Here is a 12,001-nt window from a genome sequence, read left to right as displayed (position 1 = left end):
CCAGGTGATTTGGTGAACCACGAGCTGAGTACGTCTCAAGAATGTCAAGTATGTATCAGCATCCAAAAAGGCTAAGGCAATCTTAGGCTACATTAATACAAATATGGGAGGTAAAAGGTCCACTACTACTATTTTAATGACTTTTTTTTAAAATAAACTTATTTTTAATTTTCTTGGGAGGCAATTAGGGTTAAGTGACTTGCCCAGGGTCACACAACTAGTGACTGAGGATGAATTTGAACTCAGGAAGACTCATCTTCAGGCCTGGCACTTTATTCACTGCACCGCCTAGCTGTTCCTCTGGTACTATCTATTTTCTTCGTGGAGTCTGTATTCTGATGCACTCTTTAACAACCTGGGGTCTTCTCCATGCTATCAGGAGAGTCAAGCTCTAGTGAAGCATAGGCCCATATTCCAGTGGAGAAGTAATCTCGTTGATGTAGGACTTGCCCAGGATCACACGGCTAGTAAGTGTTAGAGGCTGGATTTGAGCTCAGGTCCTCTTGATTCCAAGGCCATGCTGTATCCACTGCACCCCCTTAGCTGCCCCTTAGTACAACTCTTGTTATCAACTCAGGACAAAGTAGACTATTCTTTACCCTGTGAAGAAGGCCTTCACTTTTCCACCTCCATATATTTACTCATGATGTTCTCCCCCTTTTTTCTATTAATTTCCATTAGCTGAGAGTCTGCCTCAGATACTAAGACCCTTAACGTGGGAGAGTGGCAAGAGCCCCAGGTCTCCAGTCAGAGAAGCTGGATTTGAATATTGGCTCTGCTACTTCAGACCCATATATACTTGGTTTCATCTCAATTTCCTTCATTTTCACAGTGAGGGAGATGAACTAAGTGACCCTTCCTTACCCGCAAGGTCCCTATGATAAAGCATTCCTTGGTACCCTCCTGTCAGTTATCCTTTCCCCAATTTAACACTGTGTTTTGTAACATATCACTCCTCATATAATATTGTTTGTTCATCTTGTTATGTTCTAGTTATAGTTATGTTATAGTGCCTGGCACAAAATAAAGGCTTAATCAATGCTTGTTTGGTTGGTGCTGTTGTCTTATCCCCTCCTAAAAGTATTCCAAACTCCATGCGGTCAGGTACCATGACTTGTCTTACCCTTGTATCTGCCCCATCACTTAACATGGTGCTGTCTACCCAGCAGTCACTAAATAAAATACTTGCTGAACTCAGTTGAGAGGCATGTGATAATGTGATTATCTTATGTCCTAGTCAGATCGCATGTGTAGCATTCTGTTTAGTAAAGGTGACACATCTTCAGAAAGGTATTGATAAGCAGGAATGAGTCCAGATGACCGTGACTAGATTTGATAGATTATATACCATACAGTAAAATAATTGGTTCAAAGAACTGGGAATGTCGAACCTTAAGAAGTGAAGATTAGGTCTTAGGAGAGTGTAAGTACTTCCTTTAAGCATTTAAGAACTATCATAAGCCAGAGGTATGGAACTTGTTTTCCTTGGTCCCCCAGGAAAGAACTGGGAGTGGAATTTGTAGAGAGGCAGATTTCATCTTCACTTAAGGGAAAATTACCTAGTAATTAGATCTTTTCAAAAGTACAATTCATCTCTTTTTTTCCCAGTCAGAAATGTTGCTGCCAAATACTGCCAAAATGTTCTGCCCAAGGCACAAGTCTGACCATGTCACTGCCCAGATCCACAACATTCAGTGTCTCCCAGCTGTCTCTAAGATAAACCAAAACCCCATGACCTGGCTTTTAAGACATTCTGCAATCTAGTTTCAACATATCCTTCTAGCTTCACTTTCTGTCACATTCCTTTGTGTACTCTCTGTTCCTGCCAAAAGGGGCTTTGTGACCCAGACATTTCAACTCTCTCTTCTGCATATTCTTCTCCCATTTGAGCCTTCTTTCAAGATCATTTTCTTCCTTCCAGGCTTACCACCTAAAGCAAGGCCTCTTAACCTGAGAGGAGGTGAGAGCAGACTTCCCAGTGAATTCATAGACAGATTTCACAGAGTCCCATGAATGTGGATGGGGAAAAAAATAGCTTCTTTATTTTCACTGACCTATAACTGAAAGTTAGCATTTCTTTCAATCATAATTTAAAAAACTTCTGAGAAGGGGTCCCTAGGCTTTACTAGCCTGCCAAAAAAGATCATGCTCAAAAATGGTAAAGAAAACTGCTGAACCAAAGTGATTTCTCCCTTTGTGAAACATTTCCTCACCCCTAATTGAAAGTATTTGTTCACTTTTCAAATTTTCCCCATTATTTTGGATCTCTTTTTTGCTTTCCACTATTACCTGCTACCTGTGTACATGCTACATCCCTCCCTTATTGCTCTGCCCACCCCAAGTAGAATAGGTATTTCTTGTGGGCAAGAACTAAGTCTTCCATATAGTAGGTAATTAGTAAATATTTGTCACATTGAGTTCTCTGTAGTAAGTCACTGATGACCATCCCTGGCTTTAGTGATATAATACCGTTGATATTCTTCTACTACCAGTATCGTGCAAGTGACCCCCAAATCTTTTTAGGCCTGAGATCTTTTCTGAGTTCTTATTACCCCAAACTTAACACACTTGAATGAAACTTCTTATAATTCCCATTAAATGGGCCCCTCCTTTTGTTGTTATCTGACAAATAAATTCAACAAATTGTGGCTTCAGCCTTCTCCTAGCCTCTGATCTCTGAAAGCACTGATTCTTCCCCTTCCCTCACCTCTCCTATCTAGTCATGTACCATGTGCCTCCAGTTCCTCCCATATACCTTTCACATCTCTCCTTCTTACTTTGTGCCTACTGCTATCATATGAGAACATTAACTTTCACAGGCCTTAGTAGCTGAACCAGTCTCTAAACAGATTTTTCTGTGTCACTTTTCTCCTGAACTCTCAAATCATGCTTTATACAACTGCTAGACTAATATTTCTTATGCAGAAAGCTAGTTATGTTGCTCTGCTCAAAAATCTTTACTGACTCAGATATCAGAGTCCCCAGGAAACTGAGGTCTAGCAAGATTATTCATCTTGCCTTAGGTCACGCAGGAAATAAATAAATATTAGAGGCAGGATTTGAATACCAGGGAATGGCTGAATTTAATTCAGGTGATCAATACATATACTACTGTGGACAAGAATTCCATAGAAGAAATGGAGTAGCCCTCATAGTCGATAAATGAGTGAGAAGAGTACTGGGGTGTAATCTCAAAAATGACCAGAAGATATTCAAGGCACACCATTCAGCATCACAGTAATACAAGTCTGTGCTCCAACCACTGATGCTAAAGAAGCCAAAGCTGATCAGTTCTTTGAGTATATACAACATCTTCTGGACATAACACCAAAAAAAAATGTGACATTGATCATAAGGGATTGGAATACTAAAGGAGGAAATCAAAAGATAATTAGAATAATAAAACATTTAACTTTTGAGTACAGAGTGAAGCAGAGCAGAGACTAATAGAGTTTTATCAAGATAACTTGCTGGTCATAACAAGCACTCTTTTCCAATAACCCAAAAGACGTCTCCACACATAGACATCACCAGATGGTAAATACAGAAATCAGATTGATTAGATACTTTGCAGCCAAAGGTGGAGAAGCTCAACAGAGTCAGTTAAAACAAGACCTGGAGCTGACTGTGGTTTAGATCGTGAGTTGCTTATTGTAAAATTCAGACTTAAATTGAAGAAAGAGAAAAAATCAAATTGTATAGATATGACCTAATTAACATTTTTTCTGAATATGAAGTAGTGGTGATGAATACATTTAATGGATTAGATCTGATAGGTAGAGTGCCTGTAGAACTATAAACAGGAAGTGCTAAGAAAAAAACATTCCAAAGAAAAAGAACAAGAAAGCAAAATGGCTGTCTGAAGTTTTACTGGTAACTGAGGAAAGAAGGAAAGGGAAAGGAGAAAGGGAAAGATATGGCCAAATGAGTGCAAGATTCCAGAGAATAGCAAGGAGAGATAAGAAGGTTACCTTAAAGGAGCATTTCAGAGAAATAGAAGAAAACAATAGAATGGGAAAGATGAGGTATCTTCAAGAAAATTAGAGATATCAAGGGAACTTTGAGGCAAAAGTGGGCATGATAAAAGACAAAAATGGTAGGGTCTTAACAGAAGCAGAAGCAATTAAGAAGAGGTGGCTGGAATACACAAAAGGACTATACACAATAGATCTGAATATCACCAATAACTATGATGATGTGGTTACTTATCTAGAGCTAGACATCCTGGAGAATGTAGTTAAGTGTGCCTTAGGAAACACTGTTAATGTAAGGTTAGTGGAGATGATGGAATTCTAACTGAGTTATTTAAAACCTAAAAAATGCTGCTGTTAAAGTGCTGCACTCAATATGCCAGCAAATTTGGAAAACATAACAGTGGCCACTAGATTGGAAAAGATTAGTTTACATCCCATCTCTAAAGAAGGGCAATGCCAAGGAATGTTCAAATTACTAAGCAATTATACTCATTTTTACATGCCAGCAAGGTTATGCTTACGATTCAACAATATGTGAACTGAGAATTACCAGGAGAGCAGGCTGGTTTTCAAAGAGGCAGAAGAACTAGAGACCAAATTGCCAACATTCACTGGATTATGGAGAAAGCAAGGGAGTTCCACAAAAAACATCCACTTCTGCTTCCTTGACTACACTAAAACCTTTGATGATATGGATCACAACAAAATGTGGCAAGCCCTCAAAGAGAAAGGAGTACCAGATTATTTTACTTGTCTCTTGAGGAATCTGTATGCAGGTCAAGTTAGAACAGAACATGGAACAGCTGATTGGTTTAAGATTAGAAAAGGAGTATGACAAGGCTGTATATTGTCACCTTATTCATATTAAATTATATGCAGAGTACATTGTGCAAAATGCCAAGCTGCATAAATCAAAAACTGAAATTGAGGTTGCCAGGATAAATATCAATAAGATCAGATATGCAAACCACACCACTCTGATGGCAGAAAGTGAAAAGAAATTAAGAAGCCTTGTGATGAGGGTGAAAGAAGACTGTGTAAAACCTGGCTTGAAGCTTAACATAAAAAAAAATTATAAAAAACACCTAAGATGCAGGCAACTGGTTCCATTACTTCCTGGCAAATAGAGGGAAAAGAAATGGAGGTAGTGTCAGATTTTATATTCTTAGGTTCAAAGATCTCTGCACATGGCAACTGTAGACGTGAAATTAAAAGACCTTAGCTTCTTGGAAGGAAAGCTATGGCAAATCAGGACAGCATACTAAAAAGCAGAGATATCACCTTGCTAACAAAGGTCCATGTAGTCAAAGTTATGGTTTTTCCAGCAGCAATGTATGCCTGAGAGAGTTGAACTATAAAGAAAGCTGAGAGCTGCAGAATTGACACTTTCAAATTGTAGAGCTGAAGAAGACAGCAGGAAGATCAAATCAGTCAATTCCTAAAAAAAAAAATCAATTCAGACTCTTCACTGGAAGATCAAATACTGAAACTGAAGCTTAAATACTCTGGCCACATACTGAAAATATGGGATTCATTAGAAAAGACCTTGCTGTTGGAAAAGATTGAAGGCAAAAGCAAAAAGGGATGGCAAAGGATGACATGGATAGATAGCATCATGGAAACAACAAACAAGAACTTGGACAGACTTTGGAAGATAGTGGAGGATAGAAGGTCCTAGCATGCATGGGATCACAAAGAGTTGGAAATGACTGAACAAATGAACGGCAATAACAACCCCTGACTCAGAAGCCAGGACTTTTTCCCCAAGCAAAGTTCACATTGACTTGTCTGTCATTCAAGGCCCTCCACAATCTTGTCCCTTGACTTTTCTGTACGTATCTCGTACTACTCTCCTTAAATACATTCCAAGATCCAAATGAAGTAGACTATTCTCTGCTTTCAAGCGCAACAGGTATTTTCTTGCCTCCGTCCTTTTATTCACATTGATTTGGAAAACTCTGATTTAGCTATTCATCTGTTGATTTCCCATCTAACACATATGCCAACTCCTCCATGAAACTTCCCTGAGGTCCCCTTCCAGAGATGTTCTTCTTAGACTGTTGTTTTGTGCCTTTATAATGTATTTGCCACATAAGCATGGTGCATTATAGTCATTTGTATTTTTGTGTCATCCTATAGTATACTGTTAGCTCTGTGAGGTCAAAGACAATGTTTTTTTTAAAAACTTTGTACCTCCAGTGCTAACCACTGGACTCAGTATATAGTAGGTGATTAATAAATGTGTGCTGAATGACTCCTGAGGTCTCTTCCATTCATATTTAATGTCTATCTAACCTAGTAGCCTGCATACAGTAGGTTCTCAAGAAATGTTGTGAACTGATACAAATTCAATATAATTATACAATTCAATATAATAATTTTTAAATGTTTCTACTAATGTGCATGATTTATAATTCTTAAATTTTAGTTTTCAAAGATACCCTTTTATTTTTAATAAATTAATCATTGGAATTTAATTTTTTTAAAAACTCACCAAATAGTTCTTTTATCAAGTACTAACCAAAACATTGTTAAGAGAAAGGTGGTTCTATGGAAAGCCTGATGAATTTAAGGTCAAGGGACCTGAGTGTGAATGCCACATCTGGCACTTAACAAGGTGTATGACTTGGGAAAGTCACATCTTCTTTGGGCCTCAGCTTCCTCTTCTATAAAATGAGGCGTTTGACCTTACATGTCCTCTAAGATCTCTCTCAGCTCTAAATCTATGATCTATGAAAAGCTGCAACCAAAATATCATAATGCTTTCCAACCACTTAATTAATTTTTCATAAAAGCCAGCAACACTTTAAACTGTTGGTTTCACTTGGCAGACAAACAGGCATGTAGATCATAACAAAAACCAAGACTATTTTTACTAATTGAGTAATACCATCATCTCAGTCAATATTCAGTTGTGGGGTTATTTTAATGTCTCAAATTACCGTCTCTGTATATCTCACTATTCTTTCCCATCAACAACACCTAGAAATAGCCGCATTAAACATTACTACGCTGGTCTTTACCTCTATTAACCTTCTTTTTCATCAGTTTCTTGCAAGACTAGCAGGATGGAGATAAGTTCATTTACCAGTTTGAGAGTTAAAAAAATGAAGGTTAGGCTTGGAAGTAGCAGAAAATACCCAATCACTCCTGATTTTTTTGGTCTAAATTTAAGTGAAACTTTTTTCACTGACTTTTAACTTCACCACAACTTTAGTCTTCAAGTAATATAAAATAAAGTGCTTTGTACTTAGACAGCTTTTTATCTCAGAGGAACTCAAAGCATTTTATTGCTAGTAATAATTAATATGGACACTCATAGGCATCTCATGTGGGAGGTCAGTGTTTTTCCTCTTTAGAAAATTAAAAAAAAAAAGACCCAGAGAACTTAATGATTTGTCCAACATTAACAATGGAAATTTAACTATAATTAAGATGTCTTAGGCTAGCCCCATGACCCTCTCAAAAGGATTTTTAGAAACTGCAGTTTTGGTACACTTGTTGTGATTACTACATCATTCAGGAATAAAATATGAAACAATAAGTTAACTGCCTTTCCTTCAAAGGAGAACTTATTAAAGTATTTATTGTTTTACAGTCACAAAGTGTTTTACAACTAACATGCTATATTAACTTTTTAATTTTAGGAGCATCAATTTCCCTAAGAATCTTTTTTTTGGAGGTGGGAAGAAGTCTACATTTTCACAAACTAGTCCATCATGGGATTTTAGAGGAGGAAGGCATTGTTTAAAAAAAGATGGATTTTATTTTCCATAAACTAGGGTTTTACAAATAGTGATAAGATTTAAAGTGTGTGTATATATAACATATGCTTATATATATATATGCAAATCAGTCAATTGACAGGCATTTAACAAATGTGCTACTGTGTACTCAGCCCTGTGCTAGACATTTTGGGAGAATATAAAAGATATAGAAGACATGACATCTGCCCTCCAGAAGCTTATCATATTCTAGTTGCAGAGATAAAATATAAGACAACTAAAAAAGTTTTCTACAACTGACTATACAAGTAATAGGAGCTCAGAGATACAAGAGATTATCAGTCTGTCATTGAATTTTTCAAGCTGAAAGAAATCTTGGAAATAAAAGTGTAACCCTCTCCTCTGATAAGGAAATAAGCCCAGAAAAAGTCATTGGTTCACTATGGAGGTTAGACTTGCAATGGACAAGAAGCATTTTGAAAGGGAGACTGAGGAATAAAGGATGGGGGATTGCCAGAGGTGAGAATGAACATAGCATATGCTAATGGCAGGAAACTGATTGTCCTGACCAGCGAGGAGCATGACTTTTCGATGTTAGGGCAGGATGTCTGTAGGGGAGTCATTGTAGGTATTTGATCTGCAGAAGAACAACGAACGTAGTATTTTAGGAATATTAGATTGAGAGAATATTGTTGGATGGGCTGGCAAGAGGACAAGGTAGAGATAGGGAAAACAGGAAGTCTATTGTGGACTTCTAAGTGGGATGACAGTGGGACAGGAGAGAATGAATTGTATCATGAATTGTAGATATATTTTGAAGAAGTAAATGACAGGACCTGGTAACAGATTGGGTGTATGTGTAAACATTGTAAGCATGGTTTTATATATATATATATGTATGTATGTATGTATGTATATATGTACATGTGCACATATATACATATATACACCCACACATATGAGGGTACTTGTCTTTAGGTTCTGTTGGTTTGACTCTTTTTTTCTTTCTTTACTATTCATTAATATTAGCAGAAATCCCAGTTTTGAACTAGAATTAATGTTTTAGGTTTAGATTTTTTTTCATAACTTATGAGGATTATCACTTAAATCATTCATCATTTCCTTTCCATTCCCAGTGCTACGACTTTAGAGCAGACGCTATTCCATTACCCTCCTAACGTTCTCTCTTGTATTTTTCCATAGACCACTTCTCAAGTTATTCTTCTTAGAGGACAGCTTCAGTCACATTAGTCCTTTGCTCAAAGATGCCCAGTGACAACCAAATCGAGTCCAAATTCCTGATGTTCAAAGCTATCTGAAATTGGATATAACTCTTTTTTAGACTTACCTGTGAGCAGTTAGCCAGATATGGCGCTCTAACAAGATCAGACCTCTTGCTTTCCCCCAAACATGCATTGCTCCTTTCTTCCATAAGCAAACATCCTTGATCTCATCCCCACAGCTCAACTTCTTGACCCCTTATGTATCCTTCAAAACTAAGCTCAAATGCTACCTTTTCCATTCAAGTTTATCTTGGTCTAAAGTGATCCTTTCCCTGTACTCATGGTACTCATTACTGCCTTGTGTTGTGTGTTGTATTATCTCCCCTACTAGAGTAGTCATAAGCACCTGGAAGTCAGAGATTGTCTCTCTCATCTTGGTATAATAGCTGTCATGTATATATTTACAAGGAATTTCCTTCATAATAATTCTGTGAGGTAGATAACACAGTTCATCCATTTCATGGATGAGGAAATGGAGACAGAGAAGTGATTTGCTCAGTCAGAAAGCAAGTGTCTTTCCTTGGTGCTTTTGTATTTTACGTAACCCGTATGAAGCGCCTTGCATGTAGTCTATATTCTGTATATATTTGTGGGGTATATACTTGGGAATCAGCAGTAGCTGTTTTAAGGGGATTTACCTGTCTAAAGGAGTCATCATATTTGTTTCTGGAGGAGGAAGGATTTTTGTATAAAGTGAAGGGAAAGCTGACTCTGCTTTCTTAAGTTTGTTGAATCAATATTCGTTATATTAGCATCCTCCCGCTGGAGGGAAGTAGCGGCTATTGCTGTCCCCAGGATGGGCTAGAGCTAACCCAGGCCAGGAGGTAGCAATTTGCCCATTTGCCCATTTGCCCTCAGCCAGTGGTTAACGATGCCGACCGATCGTACTTATCTTGACGTGATGTGGGATGTACAGCCGGGGGAAATGGACTGAGAAGACGTTTTTGTGGAGTGAATGTGGGGATTTCTCTGCAAGACCAATCAGCCCATCCCGGACCATTTTAAACTGGGAAGGCTCTTGGAATCCCTATTCTGGCGTCTGGAATAACCCTTAGAAGACGAGTTCGCCTGCGTCTCATTCATAAATGACTAGAGGCGCTCGGGCTCTTGCTGTTTCAGCTGCAGAACGTCTTTTACGACCCTTGCCACAAATGGCATTTATTTAATGTGTGTAAAATGTTTTAGAAGAAAGCCTCCTAAACAGGACGAATGACCGTCCGTCACGGCCACTCGGGAAACAGCCTCTTCTTCTACCACCGGCGGGGAATCAGGACTTCGCGAAAGCCCCAGCACCGGGACAACTGGGGGAGAGGGTCCCGGCTTCGGCAAAGAGGAAACCCTTTCGGAACGTCCCCGTCCCGGTTACGTTCAGGATTCCCCTCCTCCGTCCGGTTCCATGTGCGTCTACCTCCCCGCATCTGCAGATAAAACAGAATGAAGCCTCGCGCGGGGCAGCCGGGTGTTTAATATTGACGCCCCAGCCCGGCGCGGCGGCGGGGTAACGGTGCCCAGGGCCGTGCCCCCCAGCAGGGGGGCGGCTCCTCGAGGGCAGCCCGTGTAGACGGCGCTGACTTCGCGACCGTTTGGTTTGCAGAGAAGCTCGAGTGGTGTCGGGGCGCGCGCCCGCCCGCGCGTGTGTCGGTGTGTGCGCGCGTGTCGGTGTGTGTCAGGGGGTGTGTGCGTGTGTGTGTGTCAGGGGGTGTGTGCGCGCGTGTTCGCGCCGCCACCTCCGTCGCGCCGGGCTTTTCTCCCCGAGGCCCCCCAAGTTGCCGGCCCGGCTGCAGGAGCGCGCCCCGGCCGCTCCGAACCATCGAGCTCTCGGCGGCTGCCCTCCCACGGCAGCAGCGGGCGCCGGGGCTCCGGGACGGGGGGCTCCGGGCTGGAGGAGCGGCCGGGATGGCAGGGGCCCCCCGGAGCCCGGCGGCGACCGGCCCCAGCGCTCCCGCGGCTCTCCGGGAAGCCTCGGCCGGGAGCGGGGCAGCCCGGGGTCCCGGCAGCGCGGTCCCCTCCGGACCGCGTCGGGCGGGAGCGGCGGCCCCGGGGCGGGGGAGGACCGGGGGGAGGAGAGCGGAGCAGGCAGCGGCGGCGGCGGCGGCGGGAGCAGCCAGGAGCCGGAGCCGGAGCCGGAGCCAGCCTGGGGAGCAGGGGTTGGCGGGGGCGCGCGCAGTCCGTGCCGGCGCCCGGCCTCGAGCCCGCGCTCCCCCCCTCCGCCGCGTGCCCGCGCCGCTGCGCGATGCAGTGTGGGGAATGGCTGGGGTTGGCTGAAGAGCGCACAGTGGAGTTTTAATGTCCGCCATGTTGGCCATGGCGTATTGAAGAGAGCGAGTGAGAGCGGAGCGGAGCGGCACAGGCACCCACCCTCCCGGCTGCGGTGAGGGCCCGGACGGCGGGCCCCACGCTCCGCCCCTCCAGTCCCCGGCAGCGGCAGGCGAGTGGGGACCGAGCCCCGGGTTCTCCATGATCCCGCTGGCCGGGGCCGTTTCCCCAGAGCGGAGAGGTATCTGCTGCGCCTGAGATGAGTAAATTGTCGTTTCGGGCGCGGGCGCTGGACGCCTCGAAGCCGCTGCCGGTCTTCCGCTGTGAGGATCTGCCCGATCTGCACGAATACGCCTCGATAAACCGGGCCGTGCCGCAGATGCCCACCGGAATGGAGAAGGAAGAGGAGTCGGTACGTGTAAACTCCCCCGCCCGACCCACCGCCAGGCCCCGCTCCCCCTGCTGCCTGCGGCGGCCACGGAGCAGTCAGCCCCACACAAAATGGCCGCCATCTTCTCTTCCCCGCCGACGTTCAGTCGCCGGCCCGGCCTTTACCCCGACTCCCTCGGCCTCGACCCCCGGCCCGCCGCGGCCCCGCCGGGCCCGCACCGGCGCTGCCCACCGCCGCCCCCCCCTTCGGCCGCTTCCACCCGGGACCCGCCGGGTTCGGGGGCCCGAAAGGCACAAAGGGGGTCACGTGACGAAGCGGCCGGCAGCCATTTTGTGGTCTTTAGTTCTTGGGTTGGGCCTTGTGCAGCGAGAG

General features: G+C 43.1%; 1 protein-coding gene across 3 annotated transcripts in view; it reads left to right on the top strand.

The window, feature by feature from the left end:
- Positions 1-12,001, top strand: part of EPC1 (enhancer of polycomb homolog 1) — a 99,527-nt gene that overhangs the window by 21,648 nt on the left and 65,878 nt on the right. For 2 of the 3 annotated variants that reach the window (XM_072651940.1, XM_072651938.1), the window contains exon 1: positions 11,199-11,650. The exons of the other annotated variant lie outside the window; for it this stretch is intronic. In XM_072651940.1, coding sequence (XP_072508041.1) covers positions 11,498-11,650 — 153 coding nt within the window. In that variant the 5' untranslated portion in view covers positions 11,199-11,497. Of the gene's footprint in view, positions 1-11,198; positions 11,651-12,001 lie in introns of those variants that run through there. 3 annotated transcript variants of the gene reach the window in all.

This window comes from Notamacropus eugenii, chromosome 3 (assembly GCF_028372415.1).
Source record: "Notamacropus eugenii isolate mMacEug1 chromosome 3, mMacEug1.pri_v2, whole genome shotgun sequence".
Lineage (NCBI taxonomy): Eukaryota > Metazoa > Chordata > Mammalia > Diprotodontia > Macropodidae > Notamacropus > Notamacropus eugenii.
Note: the sequence above shows the minus strand (reverse complement) of the source record. Positions and strands in the feature narration are given on the sequence as shown.